Source organism: Lactuca serriola, chromosome 8, assembly GCF_051521515.1.
Source record: "Lactuca serriola cultivar US96UC23 chromosome 8, Lser_US96UC23_V15, whole genome shotgun sequence".
NCBI classification, from domain to species: Eukaryota; Viridiplantae; Streptophyta; class Magnoliopsida; order Asterales; family Asteraceae; genus Lactuca; species Lactuca serriola.
Window position 1 is genome coordinate 102,300,718 of NC_136415.1, and position 22,034 is coordinate 102,322,751.

General features: G+C 35.7%; 1 protein-coding gene across 1 annotated transcript in view; it reads left to right on the top strand.

Annotated features, from left to right (window-relative positions):
• The first annotated feature begins 1,088 nt into the window (after positions 1-1,088).
• Positions 1,089-22,034, top strand: part of LOC145067232 (uncharacterized) — a 70,143-nt gene continuing 49,197 nt past the window's right edge. The window contains exons 1-2 of the mRNA XM_079014418.1: positions 1,089-1,149; positions 1,217-1,290. Of these exons, the coding sequence (XP_078870544.1) occupies positions 1,089-1,149; positions 1,217-1,290 (135 nt within the window). The remainder of the gene's footprint in view (positions 1,150-1,216; positions 1,291-22,034) is intronic.

Consider the following 22,034-nt stretch of genomic DNA (forward strand, 5'->3'; position numbering starts at 1 on the left):
GTTTTGCGCAGCGCGCAGTATGTGACACGTGCTTCTAAAAGGTGGAAATGCAGACAACGGAGAGCTTGACACATGGAAAAAAAATGGCTGGGAGACGTAGCCTTAAAATGCACGATGTGCACCCCAAAAATCGCCTATAAAAGGGCAACGACCCTCATTCTCTTCCTCACATCCTCCAATTCTCTCTCTCGGAATTCTGAGTTATAGTTACGAAATCTCCTTAGCATTTAGGATAGATTGGTAAAGCTTTGAGGCCCCAGAGTGCTCGACAACTAGTAACTATCAGGTCGGAGTTCTGTGAGTGCAATTTCCAAACTTTGTCTAGGAAATCTATGTAAGTTAAGCTACACTCTTTTGCTTTCAGTGTAACTTATAATTATAGTCTTAGTCGTTATTATGAACTTATAACTAACATTTATCAGTAATTCCATGTTATAATACTGATTAATCTGCTTATAGGAGAAATGTTTATAATGGTCACGTTGACTTGGTTGTTGGATTTCAGAAAAGCTATATGTCGAAATGATCATGCCTCCTAACTGTCCTACTTGGTTGATCCTTGATAAAAATCTATCAATATTCATTGGGATTAGTGATAGGTCTAGCCTACATTACCAAATCATCATAGAAATTAATAAGTTATAGTATTATAGGTTAATACTTGTTATGCGTGTTACCCGTCTGTTGGATCACCAATCGGATCACCCAGATCCTATCAATCGTTGAAGTAACTGTCCAAGTGAGTTCATCTCACTATATTGTGTATTCTAGTATATAATAATGTATGTTAGGATATAAGAACTAGCAGTGTAGAGCCCATAATATAGTTTTTTATGTGCATGTAGAGCCGAATATGTAATATCTATGTACGTGATTCTTGATATGCTCAGTGACGGATCCACATTGGATCCCGGGGTAGCCTGGGATACCCCTCAAAATCATCTGAGATATGCACACTTTTGCCGTCTTATTCTTCAAGCCCCATTCCTTCTCTTCCAATCGATTAATTTCTCATCTGACTTCTTTTTGTTCTGATTCAAATTTCACCAATTGTCTCTCTCGTTTTCCCTTTAATCGCACAAAAGAACATGAGGTTCAACCTATTTCCCTTTAATCGACTTGCAGGTTTGATGAGTGAGATGGAGAAGGGTGCGTGGGTTTGATGGGATTCACATAGAAAATGAGGATATATCTTCTTATTTTTTCTGATTTGCAGGTGTGATTATAATGCAGCGAATCAGTGATGGTTTTAGTGGGTTATGGTGGCTATTCTCACCAGGTGAACATGAGGTTGGTTGATAGCCAGTTACCAGTACGATCTGAAACTCCCGATGCTAACAGGTTCACAAATGATAGTGAAAACTTATAAATAAGGTACACATCAATCATACAATCTATATGTAATGTTGGTATATTGTGCTCTTACTTTCTTTTCCCCTTTCATACAAAATTACATAATTAAATACTAGTAAAACCATTGATACGCACACAAGGTGTTTGCATAAATGCTCAAGTCACATTCTGTCTTTTGATTTTTGTTTCTTGTAATTTTGCTGTCTTTGATTTCATATTATACATTTGAATGCTTTGCACAAAATATGGTTATAAACTTGACATTGGTAGATGATTTTGTTTCTCTACTCTTGACTTGATTTTGTCTTGCAATACAATATTGTGTTCTGTTGTAGCTTGTAGGTTAACTATCAACTTGGTTTTATCTCAAAAGTGCCACAGTCCATTTACATTCTCTTAGAATTTAATTAGATACACAATACATAATACTTAAACTAAGAGTCTAAGATACAACTGTGCCATAAGATGATTTTTCACCAAAAATGTATATCTTCCATTGTCTTTTTCTTTTATCTCCGGTTCCAGTCTGCTTGGACAGATTCATAACCTGCGATTGAGTCCTTACCATATCAGTTATGCAATACTCAAAAGAACATTTATAATGAGTTTAGAAAACAAACATTTTTTTGGAATATTATATCACAAAAAAGTAACGCAAGGTTTGTCAATGAAAGTCTTTAATTTATCAGATGTTCTGAAGTTCAATTCCTTGCAGGGGCGAAAGAAAAAATATGGGCTACCCCTTACGAATATTCCTGGTTCCGCCCCTGGATATGCTTATAAGTTATTACGAATTAGTTAGGGGATGATGGAGGAATGACAAAGAGGTCAGGAGCCAATAGACTTACGTGTTAACGAAATGACATGTAGGCAGTACGTACACATTGACACGGGCTAACGAAATGACATGTAGACCGTAAGTACACGTAGACTCGTGTTGAAGACAAAATGGTATGTAGGTTGTAAGTCTAAAATATGTATATTATTTGTTTCCATGTATGTGTATTGTGGTATATGTTATATTGGGGGAACTCACTAAGCCTAGCGCTTACCTAGTTGTTATAAATGTTTTTCAGGCATTTCATTGGTTTGTGAGCAAGGCAAGGTTCGACTGTACTCATGCACATTCACAATTATGTTTTCTTCATTATACTCTGATGTAATTGAATATTTAATAAATAAAAATAAAAAACTTGGTTTGAAAATTTGGGACGTAACATTTTTTTGGTAATTCCATAGTCGGTTGAACTTTGAAATTTTTTACCTTTGATATCCCGACTTCGAGGGACTATAAGTCGGTCAATATTAAACCAAAAATGACAAAATTTTAGTATAAAACCATGTATAAACTCTAAACTACATGTTGAAACAAACCGATTGCTTATCCGACTTCAAGCGAATTAGATATGAATATTCTAAAATTTTCACATAATACAAAAAAAAAGTTGAAAATCAGAAATTTTTTAGCTTTGATATCTCGACTTTGAGGGACTATACGTCAATGAATATGAAACCAAAAATGATAAAATTATAGTCTAAAATCATGTACAAACTTTAAACTATACGTTTGAAAAAACTACATGCTAAACCTACTTCAAACGAATTATATATGCACGTTTTAAAATTTTCGTAGAATATAAAAAGCTTAAAAAAACAGAAAATTTCCAGCTTTGATATCCTAAATTTGGTAGACTGTGAGTCAATAAATATGAAACCAAAAATGAAAATTTATAGTCTGATATCATATACAAACTTTAAAATACACGTTGGAAAAAATCACATGTCAATCCGACTTCAAACGAATGAGATATGCATGTCGTAAACTTTTCACATATACTGGTTCCGACCCCTAAAACTTGTTTCGGTTCTTAAACCCGGTTTACCCGAACCCTAAATCCGGATTACCCGGGACCCAGATAAAGCCATTCTGTAAACCCAGATCCGAACCGATTCTACATATTTTCGTTCTAACGGCTTCGATTTCGGTTTGCCGGTTTTAAATCTCATCCCTACCTACATATAACCTATACCCACCCATATTTATGCATTATCCACCATTACCTCATTCCTTCATCTTCTTCGGCGCGAAAACCCAACCTTTAATGTCCTCAGACTCTTCCCAGTAGTAACCTATCATTGTCTGTGTGGTTTAACTGTAAGAAGAAGAAGATCAAGAAGAATGGTATAAATAGATAGGAAGTTGTTGACTCTCGATATGTGTAAATACGTTTATTTCTTAACGGGAAAGTAACATTCACCAAAGACTTCTCAAACTAGCTTGGTTACCACATATTTGGGGCAATATGTAGCGAGAAAGTCAACACCACCAAGTAGTGGTGAAAATCGAGTCAACAACGTCATGAATTCTGGAAAAGGTGAAAAATATTTCGAGATGGGTGAAAAAAAATTATAAGAAGCGGGGAAAATCGAGTAAATTAGCTAACGATATAACCAAATGGTTTTTAGCTCAGCGGTACCAGATGTTGTCATCTCTTCTTGAGGCCGATGGTTCAAGGCTCGTTCGGGACATAAGTGGTATTAGAACTAGTTTAATAGAAGTATGCTAGATTTGACGTTCCAAAAAAAAAACCGATATAATACTATTTGTTTAAGGCTTTTTTTTTAATGTCTAGGTTTGTTTCTGATTGGTGGTGAAAATGATTTTTAGTTTAAGGTTTGTTTCGGTAAGGCCTTGTAAAAGAATTTTGTATAGTTGTGGGTTTGTTCAACTGTTCAATTTTTGGGTTTTGTTCGAATTAAACATCTTTGTTATTATTTGGACTTTTAACTATGCCTTGTTCATTATATTCTAAAAAGCAGTAACAAGAATTTGATGTCAAGAAAAAAAAACAAAAAAAAACAACTTAACTAATATATACCAAATATGCCATGTTCATCCTAAAACAACTTAACTAATATCTACCAAATATATAATAATAGGATAAAATTATATATATATATATATATATATATATATATATATATATATATATATATATATATATATATATACACACATTAAAAAGGATAGAACATGTGTCAAGTACCAACTAGCCCTGTCGAAAATACCCAATACCCAAATTACCCGTCCGATTTTTTCAGATATCGGGTAAATCGGGTATCGGGTAAATTTTTTCGGGTAATCGGGTAACCCGATTTGTTTTTAGGTCGGGTAAAGGATATGTTTGTTGGGTTTCGGTTGTGACATCCACAAAATCTCGGCCAGAAAAGACCGATTTCATTTATGTTTTTTAAAATAATTTCAGAGTAAATCATTTTGATTTAAAAGAGTTGCGGAATTTGTTTCCAAAATATAATATGATAAAATAATATTTATCAAAGCATTTCATCAAGAGATGCATTTTCATTATATAATCAAAACTCGGGATGTCATGTTCCGATACAGACCATAAAGCATAAACGATAACATTACAAGTCATTCAACAATATATATATATATATATATATATATATATATATATATATATATATATATATATATATATATATATATATATATATATATATATATATACAAACTTGTAAACAAAACAACTCGATTATTCATCCATTTTATGCCCTTGCGCCACTTCCTGTAATACAAATAAAACTGAGTGGGTCAGGCTTGGGAGCCTGGTAAGCATATAGGGTTTTCAACCCACAATAAATAAATTATATTTAATTTCACCAACCAACAATAACCCGATTACCCATTCTCGTTATCCTCACTTTACGTCCCTAAAACAACATCTATCTCAAGGGACCTAATCTAGGATTTTCATCAGGACGGACATTACTGCTAAGGGGTTTCCTCAACAATAGATACCCTAAAGGCAACCATGAGGGGGATAGAGTACATCGGTGAACACATCGTTCACAACACCTACAGGTTATGAACCTGCTAGCGTTCCACAGGACTGTCTAGAAAGAGTCCGTGGTCATTATCCATACTCCGCTGAATAACTAGATCACCAACAACAACATCGAGGCCTCTCATCTATTTATCACACATCAACTATCTACCCATGTTCTACCCAACATATTAGTAGATAAAAATATATATTTTTATACATAGTTTAAAACCTGTATAGCATGTTCAATCAATCCATATTTCACATAACAGATGAGGCACATCCATATAACACGTATTTCATAGAGAATAAATCAGATCTATGAGATAGAAGAAAGTGAATATACATTCACGCATATAACAACAAAATATACACCTAACACGTATTTCGTATAGAATAATTCATAAATATGTGTTACAAGAAGGTAACTACATACTCACTTGATCAGAAGATGATCGGACAGCACTACGAATTGCAGAAGTAGTATTCTTCAGTAGATGTGGAAGATCTTCACAAAAACCGGGCTTCTCGCGAGCAGAACTTCGGCTCGGGAATTGCACTTCTCGGGATCTTCGAGGCTTCAGAACTTGCTTCGGGGCTCGGGAATAATACCGGGGCTTCGGGGTATAAATGGCACGCAAAACGAGGGAAACGGGAGAAAAAGGAAGAATTTGGCAAAAGATCTCGGCTGCCCTCGCATGCCTTTTATAGAGGCTGAGCCTCGCACGTACGCTGGGCATAATGCCCTTACGCGGGGCGTACTCCTCGGATCGTCACTACATGTGTCATCGGAACACTCGAGTCCGAGGCGGTGCATGCATCGGGGTACGCTGGGCGTACTCAACTACGCTGGGTGTAGTTCGGATCGGATCGATGACCCCTCTTCCTTCGGATAATATCGGAATTTAATAATTAAATTTTAATTTTAATTATTTAATAAATTTCGAAAATTCATATCTTTTTCATACGAACTCCGTTTTCGACGTTCTTTATATCCACGCGTAGGTGAGACTACGCTCTACAACTTTCTTTTAGACTCTGTCAGCTAATTTTGACTTTATTTTTATTATTTATATTTAGTAGGCCGGGACAAGAAAACTCCGTTATAAATTCATAACTTCTTCATCCGACGTCCGTTTTCGTCTATCTTTTCACCAATGCACTACTATCAACAAGATCTTCAATTCTCGTTTAGATTGTTTCAACCAACAATCACTTGATCTCGAATTGAGTATTCGGGCTACATACTGCTAAGTCGAAACTTCGAAAAATCATAACTTCCACATACGGAGTCAGATTTGGGCGTTCTCTTTATGCACGCTCTCGTTTTAACGAACTCTACGACTTTCGTTTAGATCACTAAGGCTAAATATCACTCTAACGTAAATTTCACTTTTTACGTCATTCAGCGTTGTCGGTTCTGTCGCGAAACTTCGACAGGTCATAACTTCTTCGTTATAACTCGGATTTTGGCATTCTTTATATATTCGAAAACCTCATTTCAACTACTACAACATTATACATAGATATCAACTTTATATAACATTTTATTTTGACGCTTATCTTTATCCTCAATTACATTAAGACACACAATTAAGCACAAAACACATAATACTCAAATAATAGACTTTTATTATTTCAAAACGGATTACAAAGGCTAACCTAGACTATTATATCAACATTAATGACAAGCCCTGAAACACAGGCGTTACAATTCTCTCCACCTTAGAATGATTCCGTCCCCGAAATCACACATCAACAAACAAATGCGGATAGCGACCCATCATGGCATTCTCCGTCTCCCAGGTGAGATTCGGCCCATTCGTGTGTTTTCATCGGACAAGCACTAACTCTACCATCTTGTGTCGCAACTTCTTAGTCTTTCGGTCAACGATTGCCTTTGGTTCTTCAATCAACCTTTTATTCTCATCGATTCTCAACTCCGAAAGTGGAATCATGTCGGGAACTTCTCCCGTGAACTTCCTCAAATAACACACCTGGAAAGTGTTATGAATTCCATTCAGTTCTTCTGGTAGTTCGAGCTTGTAAGCTTGGTTCCCAATCCTCTGAAGAACTTTAAATGGTCCAATAAACCTTGGACTTAATTTGCCCCTTTTACCAAATCTTATAAGTCCCTTAAACAACGAGACTTTAAGCAAAACCGAATCTCCAACTTCAAAAGTCATCGGTCTTCGCTTGTTGTCAGCATAACTCTTTTGACGATCCTGAGCTGCTAACATTCTTTCCCTAATTATTTTCAACTTTTCAGCAGTTTGGTGGACTATCTCCGGTCCCATAAACTGCTTTTCCCCAGCCTCAAGCCAACAAGACGGCGTACGACACTTCTGTCCATACAAAGCTTGATAAGGTGCCATCTTAATGCTCGAGTGGAAACTATTATTGTAGGAAAATTCTACCAAAGGTAAATGTCCATCCCAATTACCTTGGAATTCCAGGGTACATGCTCTCAGCATATCTTCAAGTGTTTGTATTGTCCATTCGCTCTGACCATCAGTTTGCGGATGGTAAGCTGTACTTAAACACAAATTGGTACCCATTTCCTCTTGTAGACTTTTCCAAAACCTCGAGGTGAAACGGCTATCGCGATCCGATACAATCGTTAACGGAACACCGTGAAGCCTCACAATTTCTTTCACGTAAGAATTCGCAAGCTTAACCATAGACCATTTCTCCTTGGCTGCTATGAAATGCGCACTCTTAGTGAATCGATCAACGACCACCCAAATCATGTCGTGGCCATTCTTTGTTCTGGGCAGTTTAGTGACAAAATCCATAGCAATATCTTCCCACTTACCCATATGCACAGGCAATGGTTCTAAACTCCCATACGGTTTCTGATGTTGTGTTTTGACTCTCGCACAAGTCACACACTCGTCCACATACTTTGCAACATCAAGCTTCATCGTCGGCCACCAATAGTAGGGTTTCAGGTCCCTATACATTTTAGTGCTACCAGGATGAATCGAGTACACGGTCTTGTGAGCTTCTTCCATCAGAAGATATTTGACTCCTCCTGTCTTAGGTATCCAAATCCGATCTTGGAATACCTTCAGTCCATGACTGTTTATACCGAACACCAACGTTTTGCCCAAACGTTCCTCCTTTCGGTCATTCTTCTCAGAAGCCTCCTCTTGAGCTTTCTGTATACTTTCCACAATGGTCGAGACAACTTCAATTCTCAACTCTCTTTGCCTTTTCCTTTCAAGATTGACTTTCCGACTGAGAGCATCAGCAACAACATTAGCTTTACCGGGGTGGTAAAGTATCTCACAGTCGTAGTCCTTAAGTAACTCTAGCCAGCGTCGTTGCCTCATATTCAATTCTTTCTGATTAAAGAGATATTGGAGACTCTTATGATCAGTGAAAAGTTTGCACTTCATGCCATAAAGGTAATGCCTCCATATCTTCAGAGCGAAAACTACCGCTGCCAACTCCAAATCATGAGTCGGGTAGTTCTTTTCATGCTCTTTCAATTGTCGAGATGCATATGCGATCACCTTATCTCTTTGGGTCAAAATTCAACCCAATCCAACCCCAGACGCATCGCTATAAACAACGAAGTCTTCAACTCCATCGAGTAGAGAAAGTATCGGTGCCTCACATAGTTTCTTCTTTAGCTTCTCGAATGCTTCTTTATGCTTATCACTCCAAGCATAAGTAGCTCCTTTGTGGGTCAAAGATGTCAATGGAGTAGCGATCGAAGAAAAGCCTTGGATAAACCTTCGATAATATCCGGCTAATCCCAAAAAGCTTCGGATCTCCGTGGGACTTTTTGGGTGTTCCCACTTCATCACAGCTTCAATCTTTGCTGGATCAACCATTATCCCTTCTTGGTTGACCACGTGACCCAAGAATTGGACTTCTCGAATCCAAAAAGCACATTTAGAGAACTTTGCATACAGTTTCTCATTCTTCAAAACTTCTAACACTTCTCGCAAGTGTCTGCCATGCTCCTCTTGGCTTTTCGAGTAAATCAGAATGTCATCTATGAACACTATCACAAATTTATCAAGGAACGGATTACAAATCCTGTTCACTAAATCCATGAATGCTTCTGGAGCATTGGTTAGTCCAAACAACATAACCAAACACTCGTAGTTTCCATATCGTGTTCTGAATGCAGTCTTCTCTAGATCCTGCTCTCTTACTTTCAACTGATTATATCCTGACCTTAGATCGATCTTCGAGAAATAGCTCGAACCTTGAAATTGATCAAACAGGTCATCAATCCTTGGCTACGGGTATCTATTCTTTATCGTTGCTTTATTCAGCTCTTTGTAATCAATGTACATCCTCATGCTCTCGTCTTTCTTCTTTACGAATAACACCGGAGCTCCCCAGGGCGATGAACTAGGTCTAATGAAACCTTTGTCCAATAACTCCTAAAGTTGCATCATCAGCTCCTTCATCTCCGTTGGTGCTAATCGATAAGGTGCTTTTGCTATTGGCGTCGTCCCTGGTAACAAGTCTATTCTAAACTCCACTTGTCTATCAGGCGGTAATCCGGGAAGATCTTCGGGAAATACTTCCGGATACTCACACACGACAGGAATGCTCTACATCACCTTTTTCTCCTTTTTAGCATCGATCACGAATGCTATATACGATGTACATCCTTTGGCCAAACACTTTCTGGCTTTCATCAATGAAATGATTCCAAAATTTACTCTGTGTTTATCTCCATACACCATAAACGACTCTTTCCCTGGTGGGTTTACCTTTACAATCTTCTTCTTGCACAATATTTCGGTGTCATTGGCGCTAAGCCAATCCATTCCAAGCACGATGTCGAAACCGTTTAGTTCAATAGGCAATAATTCCTCGTGGAACTTATTCCCATTCAAGTCAATTAAGATGTTTTTCATACGATGGCTAACAGGTACAAACTTGCCACTAGCAACTTCGACTAATAAGGCATTATCTAGTCTATCAACAGGCAAAGCTAGTTTCCTACCAAATTCATGCAAAATAAAGTAGTAGTTGGCTCCAGAATCAAATAAAATTTAGGCAGGCAATTTGTTTACGAGAAAGGTACCTGAAGCGACATCAGCTTCATCTTTAGCAGCTTCCAGTGTCATCTGGAATGCTCTCGCCTTCGGCTTTGGCGAAATGTTGGGTCTTGCTGCCTCCTTCTTTTTCGGGCAGTCCCTCGACATGTGTCCCTCCTCACCACAACCATAGCAAACTTTCTTAGCAAGGGTGTATTCATTGGCATAGTGCCCTGGCTTTCCACATTTGTAGCATGTGGCCACTACCTCACATTTTCCATGATGCTTCTTCTTACATTTGTTGCGCCACTTGGCTTCACCTCCACCTCCCCTCGAACTAGACTTCGAGAACTTGTTTTTTCTTGTTGGACCCTGAAGTTCCATCGAACTTCCTCTTTTCACCAACATCTATCCTTTCCAGACCCTTTTCCTTCTGTTGGGCCTCCACATTCTTAGCCGCTCGAACAGCTGTTTTCAGAGTAGTTGCCATCTTGACTGTCGGACCAAAGTCGGCAGGCAGTCCATTAGCAAACCTCTCAATCTTGGAGAGTTCCGTTGGCACTAGGTACGGAAATAACTTCATTTTCTCAGTGAATGCAGTAGCATAGTCGTCTATCCTCATTCTCCCCTTCTTTAAGTTTTGGAACTCATTGTTCAGATCAATCAGGTCTATCTCTGAACAATACTGCACCCTTAATTGTTCCAAGAACTCCTCTCATGACATTTTCAGGGCTTCTCCTCGTGGCATAGTATCTGCCAGCAACTTCCACCAACTCAAGACTCCAGTCTTCAGTTGTCTAACTGCAAAGACAGTCTTCTGTTTGTTGCTACAGTCGCAACTTTCAAATACCATCTCCATTTCGGAGATCCAATCCACAATCTCAACAGGCTTTGGGCTTCCAGAAAGACTTGGCGGCTTGGCACCCAAGAAGTTCTTGTACATTCGCATGTCCTTGTTGTTTCTCCTTTCCGGGTTGTTCCTTCGTTCTCCTTGAGTCCCAACTTGACTCACCATGTAACTATTGTTCCCTTCCTCCGATTGCTCGGGAATCAATTCGGGTTCCTCAATAGGTATGATAGGTTCGTCCCTATTATCATGCAACATCTGTCGCATTTCATCCCTTTGTTCGGCTAACATAGACCGAATCATGGCTTGCACCTCAGCCATTGTTATTGGTTATGGTGCTGCTTCTACAACATGTATTTACTCAATCACTGGCGGTTGATTCCTGTTTTCATCCGCGTTTCCAACGCCACTCCTTGTTCTCACCATTTTTGATCTACACACCAAATAAGGTGAAATTAGATCCTCATCCCTGATAGATATTCAAATCATCCTTATCACTCCGAAACGTTTACATGTTAGTTCTAATACCGTAGACGTACGCTTAGAATCCTACACACATAAGGTTTCCAGATCCGGTCGGCAACAGACCATAGATCCGAACAAATAATATCATATATGGCAATATATAACATTTAGCACATAAAATCATTTTAGGCAACTTTCCTAAAATAAACTAGTGCTCGTGTCTGAAATATAACAGACATACATCTAACAACCTTCACTTAGCATTCTAAGTTTAAGTCTAGAAATCCTACAAATTCCTAGTTCGCTTAAACTAATGCTCTGATACCAACTGTGACATCCCCAAAATCTTGGCCAGAAAAGACCGATTTCATTTATGCTTTTTAAAATAATTTCAGAGTAAATCCTTTTGATTTAAAAGAGTTGCAGAATTTGTTCCCAAAACATAATATGATAAAATAATATTTATCAAAGCATTTCATCAAGAGATGCATTTTCATTATATAATCAAAACTCGGGATGTCATGTTCCGATACAGACCATAAATCATAAACGATAACATTACAAGTCATTCAACAAATATATACATATACAAACTTGTAAACAAAACAACTCGATGATTCATCCATCTTATGCCCTTGCGCCACTTCCTGTAATACAAATAAAACTGAGCGGGTCAGGCTTGGGAGCCTGGTGAGCATATAGGGTTTTCAACCCACAATAAATAAATTATATTTAATTTCACCAACCAACGATAACCCGATTACCCATTTCCGTTATCCTCACTTTGCGTCCCTAAAACAACATCTATCTCAAGGGACCTAATTTAGGATTTTCATCGGGACGGACATTACTGCTAAGGGGTTTCCTCAACAATAGATACCCTAAAGGCAACCATGAGGGGGATAGAGTACATCGGTGAACACATCGTTCACAACACCTACAGGTTATGAACCTGCTAGCGTTCCACAGGACTGTCTAGAAAGAGTCCGTGGTCATTATCCATACTCCGCTGAATAACTAGATCACCAACAACAACATCGAGGCCTCTCATCTATTTATCACACATCAACTATCTACCCATGTTCTACCCAACATATTAGTAGATAAAAATATATATTTTTATACATAGTTTAAAACCTGTATAGCATGTTCAATCAATCCATATTTCACATAACAGATGAGGCACATCCATATAACACGTATTTCATAGAGAATAAATCAGATCTATGAGATAGAAGAAAGTGAATATACATTCACGCATATAACAACAAAATATACACCTAACACGTATTTCGTATAGAATAATTCATAAATATGTGTTACAAGAAGGTAACTACATACTCACTTGATCAGAAGATGATCGGACAGCACTACGAATTGCAGAAGTAGTATTCTTCAGTAGATGTGGAAGATCTTCACAAAAACCGGGCTTCTCGCGAGCAGAACTTCGGCTCGGGAATTGCACTTCTCGGGATCTTCGGGGCTTCAGAACTTGCTTTGGGGCTTGGGAATAATACCGGGGCTTCGGGGTATAAATGGCACGCAAAACGAGGGAAACGGGAGAAAAAGGAAGAATTTGGCAAAAGATCTCGGCTGCCCTCGCATGCCTTTTATAGAGGCTGAGCCTCGCACGTACGCTGGGCATAATGCCCTTACGCGGGGCGTACTCCTCGGATCGTCACTGCATGTGTCATCGGAACACTCGAGTCCGAGGCGGTGCATGTATCGGGGTACGCTGGGCGTACTCAACTACGCTGGGTATAGTTCGGATCGGATCGATGACCCCTCTTCCTTCGGATAATATCGGAATTTAATAATTAAATTTTAATTTTAATTATTTAATAAATTTCGAAAATTCATATCTTCTTCATACGAACTCCGTTTTCGACGTTCTTTATATCCACGCGTAGGTGAGACTACGCTCTACAACTTTCTTTTAGACTCTGTCGGCTAATTTTGACTTTATTTTTATTATTTATATTTAGTAGGCCGGGACAAGAAAACTCCGTTATAAATTCATAACTTCTTCATCCGACGTCCGTTTTCGTCTATCTTTTCACCAATGCGCTACTATCAACAAGATCTTCGATTCTCGTTTAGATTGTTTCAACCAACAATCACTTGATCTCGAATCAAGTATTCAGGTTACATACTGTTAAGTCGAAACTTAGAAAAATCATAACTTCCACATACAAAGTCAGATTTGGGCGTTCTCTTTATGCACACTCTCGGTTTAACGAACTCTACGACTTTCATTTAGATCACTAAGGCTAATATTCGCTCTAACATAAATTTCACTTTTTACGTCATTCAGCGTTGTCGGTTCTGTCGCGAAACTTCGACAGGTCATAACTTATTCGTTATAACTCGGATTTTGGCATTCTTTATATATTCAGAAACCTCATTTCAACTACTACAACATATACGTAGATATTAGCTTTATCTAACATTTTATTTTGACACTTATCTTTATCCTCAATTACATTAAGACACACAATTAAGCACAAAACACATAATACTCAAATAATACACTTTTATTATTTCAAAACGGGTTACAAAGGTTAACCTAGACTATTATATCAACATTAATGACAAGCCCAGAAACACAGGCGTTACATCGGTATACTCGAATTACCCGAATTATTTTAAAAATTCTTTTTTTTTCGTAGAGCTTGTACTTTGTAGCAGATATTTGATCACGCTTAAACTAACTATAATTATTATAATGAATCTCTTTTATTATGACACTATGACACTAGCAATATTAAAAGTAATTGTTTATATATTATCATGTTCTTTAAAACTTAACAGTTTTCTAGATTATAGTTTTTATTGCAACTAACAAACTCATTATCTTGACGAAACTTCAGAATATGGCAAAACTTATGACTACAATTATCTTAAATATTTTAAACTTTTTATATAAAGATCTTTAAGTATTTGTTTTTTTAACATCTTATTATATTAGATTAAGTTGTTAAAAATTACTTGATATCTCAGGTATTATTGACTAAAAAATCTCAATGTTCATAGCTTGAGTAACTTTGTTTATATCTCGTTTTGTTTATATAAACAAGACTAATAAAGCACGACGTATTTATTTCATTAAATTTATTTTCAAGTGAAATTAAAAAAAAATTATATATATTTTGGGTAATTTGGGTCGGGTAACGGGTATTTTTTTATCATGAAAAACCTGAATTACCGGACCCGAATTACCCGAAACCCGAAAAATTACCCGATCAACACCCCTAGTACCAACCATATAATAAACTGAAACCACAATAAACATCCATATCAAAAAAAGTTATACACGAAACCTATAACTTTTTGTAAAACAAATGGATCATATATGTAATTTAGTCTACATGATATTATAGTATATGTGTATATTATCAAGCTTATCATTTGATAATGTACAATAATGAAAGCATAAGTGGTCAAAACAAAATAAACAAAGTACAGCTTGTTGTTAGACCATTTATTATGTTTCAAATCATAACTTTAAAGAAAACGTCATACATTTTTTATCTTGATGTTTTCTCCTAATGTTGTTGTCATCGACCATGGCATGCTTGTTGCTACTTGCTAGGCCCCTTAACAGACATCACTCTGTCACTCATCAAGTAAATTAAATCGGTCGAATGTGGTTTAAAATAAAATGTCAAAATAGATAACCAACCAAATACACAGACTAAAATAGATATATGTTTTCTTCTTTACTTTTTCTCAAAATTCCATACAAGTGTCGACCCATTAAACTTTCGTTGTCTATGTTGTAATCATAAATACCTACTTTATCAAATATACTTATTAACACAATTACTGAATTACTGAAATAGTCATCAAAATTCTTTTTTCTTTAAACATAAGAATTTAGAGGTTCAAGACATTTGGGACATTGCCGACGACAACTGATCCATTTGATGTGGTATATTTTTACGTTTTTTTTCTCTTTTTTTTTTAATTTTATTTATTTATTTATTTATTTTAATTTTCACCAGTTAATAATATATATATTGTGACCATTTTTTATTGATCAAAATCACTCATAAATACATATAGATAAATAAAAGTTACACGTATTAAGTTTTGTAAGGATGAAATTGACTAAATGAGGAATGTCGTTTATTTAAATAAATGTTGTATGCATAAAATGTGTTATTTTCTAAACTAAATAATAACAATTTTACTTTTATACTTCAGAAAACAAGATTCAGAATATTCATTTATCTTAACTGTATTAATCACTTCTAACACCTTTTAATGTGAGAAATTTTGAGAAGAAAAAGAAGAAATTGGTAAGTTTTATGTATTAATCCATTAAGTCATTTCGTTAAGATTACTAACGTCCAAAATAAACAGTCATACATGGTTGTCCGTATTAAGTTTTTTTTTAACCTACTAATAAGTGAGTCATTAAGTAAAAGTGTAACAACCCCTAAAGCAACAACCAAGTTTCACTAATAAGTGAGTCCGTTCTAACATTAGATATCAGGTGTCCTGTTAACGGATATTATTAATGGAGTAGATATCCTACCCATGGAATTTAGGAGCTATTGTTGAATCCAATCCAACCATTATAAAAGCAAGGTGGCAAACAAAGATGTTTCAACAAACACAAGGAATGGATGGGTTTATTTGGAATTATGAAGGCGACAAGGTTGTTGGCTCAAATAAATACATTCCCAAATACACATCTTTCATTGATACATAAAGTACAAGTCATAAACACAAAGCAACTAGATAGTACCTACCCTAGGGCAAGTAGCCCTCCAACATTCTATGATTCTTTGCAATCAAAACAACATGCATGAATGAGTAGCAGTTGGACTAACTCTAGTGTTTTTATTATTCTAAACCATATAATAAAAAATGTAGTTATTGAATTAATTATTATAAACAACCACATGCATGTTGGTTCAACTCTTGATGACGCATATATAGCAGGTGGGTATGGGTAGAAAAGGTGGTTTAATCTTTATGGACTTTAGAGATATTGTTTGCTCAACCAAGATGCTGCCTCTCACTTCTCAGTACAAAAGGCTGACCTTTTTGAAGTAATAATTGATGAGATCATCAAATTAAATATCACCCCATAACAGTTTTGACTTTCAAAAGTCAAATGCCATCCGTATGATCGGGTAGTAATTAAATCGGCTAAGGAATTAATAACATCTAGACAACGACATGAACGTTAATAATCATCGACAAGTTGAAACTTAGATATGATGCCGATGTTAGGTTAAGATATCACTCACCGGCAAAGGCGGTGGTGGGCTTGGGCTGCTGGCGCCAAGTGGGCCGCCCCACAATGGGCTTGTTCCTTGGTTGTTGCTGGGCCGAGAACGTAGAAGCAAGCCTTCCTAAGCTTTTGGTTGGGTTCTGGTTTTTTAATTAAGTAATTTATGTTCACAACTAAATGAAAATTTATGGAAAAATACAATTTAGAAACATTAGGACTGTGTTTGGCTGTGGAAATTTTTTTTATTTTTTTAGAAGTTTTTTTAAGAGAAAATTAAAATTTTGAAAACACGTTTAGTTCGTTCAATTTTCTAAGAAAATGAAAATTTTCAGTTTTCCAAATTGTATGTAAATTACAAAAGTAATTTTTATAGTTTTTCAAAGTTTTCTAAAAATTTAAGATAGAAAAAAACTTCCCCGGTTCCAACATAACGCGTTTTCTAATTTTTTTTATTGAAAACTGAAAATAAAAATTCAACTCTATTTTATGAAAACATTTTCTTGTAAATGAAGCCAGTTTTTCACAACCAAACGTACCATTATGATGTGTTTGGTTGTGGAAAACTGTTTTCGTTTTCCAAGAAAATATTTTCAGAAAGTATAGTTGAGTTTTATTTTCAGTTTTCAATGAAAATTTTAGAAAACGTGTTTTGTTGGAAATGGTGGAGTTTTCATTTTTCATCTTAGAAATTTAAAAAACTATAAAACTCAATTTTCTAATTTACATACAATTTGAAAAATTGAAAAAAAAAATTCTTAGAAAACTTAATGAACCAAATACGTTTTCAAATTTTTTATTTTCTTTGAAAAATTTTCCTAGAAAACTGGAAAAATCTCCACAGCCAACCACTTTAGTCACGGAAAAAAAAAATCATATCTCAGCCTCAAAAGTTTTATTTTTAGAGTTTTAGTTTCAACCTGCTAAAAACAGTTTAAGCAACCTTAGTTCCACTTGAAGCTATTAACCCCATGTTATTGTTTGGTCTTGTTTGCCCCTCGCTTCTTGCTAGGATAGTCTATTGTTTTACTAATTATATTGTTTTTAAGTGTAAAAAAAAAAAAAAAAAAAAAAAAAGTTTTGGTCCCTTTGCTTTAGTGTGTTCCGCCCTAATTAATGGTATTTTTATCTAATTATGTATATGAAGATTTTATAAGAAATAAAATAACAATTGCATGCAAACCACTACAACCTCAAATCCAATAAAATTATTACTATAATATTTTGAATCATAAACATAACCGAAAACAATATTAAATTTTCGCAAACTCCAAAATCCAAATTGGGTTCAAGCCATATTAATTTTTTGCAAACTCCAAAATGGTCCAAACAGTATTAAATTGTAAATACTGTTGTTTATTGTTTTGTCTAAATTTTAAGATAAAACTGCAAATTTGGTCCTTATGGTTTTTAAAAACCTTTGGATGGGGTCCAAAAAGTTTCCAACTTACATGGAAGGTCCAAAATCAAGGTTTTTCTGGGTTTTTGGTCCAAAAAAACTTAAAAAGACGATTATGCCCTATTATTTTCTTTTTTGTATTTTTTATAACTATTCTAATGGCGTTTTAATTAAAAAATAAAGAAAAAAGAAAAAAGTATCCCCCACCCCCACCCACCCTCTCTCTCTATCTCTCTCTCTTCGTCTTTCTTTCTCTCTCTCATCTCTCTCTCTCTCAAAAGAAAATTGATATCTCAAAATTGAACCACCTGTGGATTCATTCTCGCCGCCACCGAAACCACCGGAGCCGTCAATAACCCTACTTTCGGAACTGTGGGCAAAAAAATTGAAGAACAAGAAGTTCAAAAGTGAAGCCTACACTAAGATGAAGCATCCCACCATCTCCTATTTCTTTCCCCCACCATTTTTCATAAACCCATATCTACAAGCTTTTCTTTCAATTTGAATCTGCATTTGGATCGAGATTTGTAGGTTTGTGAGTTTTTCATCATCAATTTCTGGGTTTTGCATCATTGTTTGTGTGTTTATTGTGTTGTATGTGTATGAATATGTTGAAGAAGATGAAGTGATTATTACAGGAACCCATAAACGATTATTACATCAGCAGGGGTGATGAAGGCTCTGTATCCATAGACGGTTCTTCTTTAGAAAGAGGCGAGAGAAGAAACCCATAGCATATGGTCGTCGATGACTAGTTCATGAGTGTGTTCAGGTAGACGATAATATGTGTGAGAGAGAGAGAAAGAAGGGTGACTAGAAGCTCTGATTGTGATGACGGGATTGTTCCGATAATGCTTAAGGTGTGATTAGGGCTTGGAAACCCTCAATTGGACCTTAATTCCTCACATTCGATGTCGTGTCCGTCATTAATAAACGTGGAAGGTAATATTATCATTTCTTGAATCTCCCTTCTCTTCTTCTTAGTTGATTGCTCATGTACGACATCCTTCTGAAGATGATGTTCCTAGGAAGAAGAGACAGGTAAATGAAGAGAATATTAATAAAATGTTGGATTTCATTTTCACCACCACCAGTGATGATAAACAACAGGTATGGACAAGTCTAATGCCCCGAAAGCCTACTTGTTCGTGTCACTTTTCTCAAATGAAGATGACAGATGATGTTTATGAAACTCATATGCAGGTGACCAAGGAGGTGTCGATATTTCCGATTCTAATTGTATTGTGATGATTCATGGTGCCTTGGAAGCTTTAATGTTTCGTAAATAATGTGTGTATGCAGTTTAAATTGCAGGTGAAGTGAGGTGGGGTGAGGAAGATGGGGAAGAGAGAGAGAGGTGAGAGAGAGAGAGAGAGAGAGAGAACGGTGGGTGGGAGATAATTGAGAGAGAGAGAGAGAGAGAGGAGAAAGAGAGAGAACGGTGGGGTGGGAGATAATTCTTTTTTTCTTTTTATTTTTAAAATAAAAAAGTCTTAGAATGATTATAAAAAATACAAAAATGAAAATAAAAGGGCAAAACCGTCTTTTCAAATTATTTTGGACCAAAATCACAGTAAATTCTTGATTTTGGACGGTCCATGCAAGTTGAAAACTTTTTGGATCCTATCCAAAGTTTTTTGAATACCACAGGGACCAAATTTGGAGTTTTGTCAAATTTTAATTATTGTTTGGTCTAATTAGACTATGTTCCAAGAGACTGATTTTAAAAGCAATCCCAAGACTCGCAGAACATTTAAAAGCTGCATAAAATTAAGTTTATTAGAAAAAGCAAATTAAATATCCGTCGGTTGTTGCCGCAGATTTTTGTGACGTTAACAAGCCTAAAATAGATATGCACCTTTGCGGTTTTGGATCTTGGATCGGTCTTGAGTCGGTTTCAAAACGGTCCGGTCTTTTTGTAGTCCGGTCTTTTATCGGTCCGGTTTTTTATCGGTCTGGTCATTTTTCAAACCGGTTTTTTTTTGTCCGATTTTTTTTGGACCGGTCTTGGTCTTTTTCAGTCAGTCGTCTTTTTGTACGCCTTTTTCAGTTCGGATTTTGGGTTTTTCGGTTGGTTTTCGAGTTTTTTCGGTTCGGTTTCAGTATTTGTTGGTTTTTTTAGTTTCAGTTTCGAGTTTAATAAAAGAAAAACAGAAATGAAGTTAGTTAGTGTGTGATTAAAAATTATGTAATTAACACAACGATATATTTGTAAACTTTGGCTAGCGTTCCTTTTTCAGATCGGTTTCAGACCGATCTCGGGTCGGTTTCGGAATGAATTGGTCTTTTTTAGGACCGGTCTCAGAACGGTTCGTTTTCTCTCGGACCTGTGTTTTTCCGGTCCAGTCTCATTTTAGACCGGTCCAGTCTCAGTCTTTTTTTGTGAGACTAGTCCTTTTGTGCATGTCTAGCGTAAAACTCAGTGAGAAACTATAAAGCCGACTAATCGAGCCCAACCACAATAAATCCAAATCATAATATTGGGCCCAATTTAAACTTTAGTTATAGGTTTATTGCAAAAAATGTTCTTTATATATCGAACACAACTTTTATCTTTTTTACTTGTATTATGGAATCATCTCCCAGAAAACCTTAGGTTTGTAGTCTGATCAATACTAGACTTGTACAGAGAGGACCGATGCTTAGAAGCCAATCCCCAATTTTTGAAATCTAGCTATCTAAAAGCAGCCCTAAGGTGGTGGTCTTGGTTTTAACCGGTCACTTAAAAAAACGATCCAAAAAGACCATTATAATCTGTTACTAAAATATGACCGCACCATGAAAATATGGGAGAGAATACTGGAGGCTAGGTTTCATAATGTCACAACTATTGCGGATAACCAATTTGGTTTCATATATGGGAGATTGCAATTAATGTGATCCACTTCCTAAGACGTCTTGTAGAGAAATATAAAGAGAGAAATAGGGATATCTAGATGGTACTTATCGATCTCGAGAATATGTATGAAAATGTTCCACGTGAGGTGATATGGAGGACATTGGTGGCTAGATGGGTCCCTAACACATACATATAAACCATTTGTGATATGTATTGTTGGTCTGCAACTTGTTTTTGGACCTTAGCAATGTTGTGAAACTCGTTATTCGATATTTGTTCGGTCGACTGTGGAGTAGCGCGTACTCGAGGAGTATACAAATATGGTATTTTAAAATTGGGGAAATTATATATATATATATATATATATATATATATATATATATATATAGAGAGAGAGAGAGAGAGAGAGAGAGATGTGGGTTCAAATGTTTCTCACATCTATTGTGTGCTAGAATGCACCAATATGAATTTTGTATTAATTATATGTATATTAAATGATATCCATACTTATAACTCATTTTTATGGAAACTAATTAAATTTATCATTAATGTCAACAATAATATTTTTTAAGAATGAATTCATATCTAGAAGAATGAGAGTGTATTCCAACAGAATTAGAGTGTATTCTAGTAGAATACACTATCGTTCTTAATTTTCCATGCAACCTTATTGTATTTTAAGTGAACGACTCCTGAAACAAAATAAGAACTCATATATATATATATATATATATATATATATATATATATATATATATATATATATAAACCTAGATGCGAATTCATTCTGAAAGAATGTTATTGCTGACATTAATGACGGATTTAATTAGTTTCCATAAAAAAAGAATTATAATTATGGATATCATTTAATATACATATAATTATGGAAATCATTTAATATCTATATTTATTTAATTAAATATTTATTTAATTTATTAAATTTCTATTGGTGCATTCTAACACACAATAAATGTAAGAAACAAAATAACCTAGCCCTATATATATATATATATATATATATATATATAT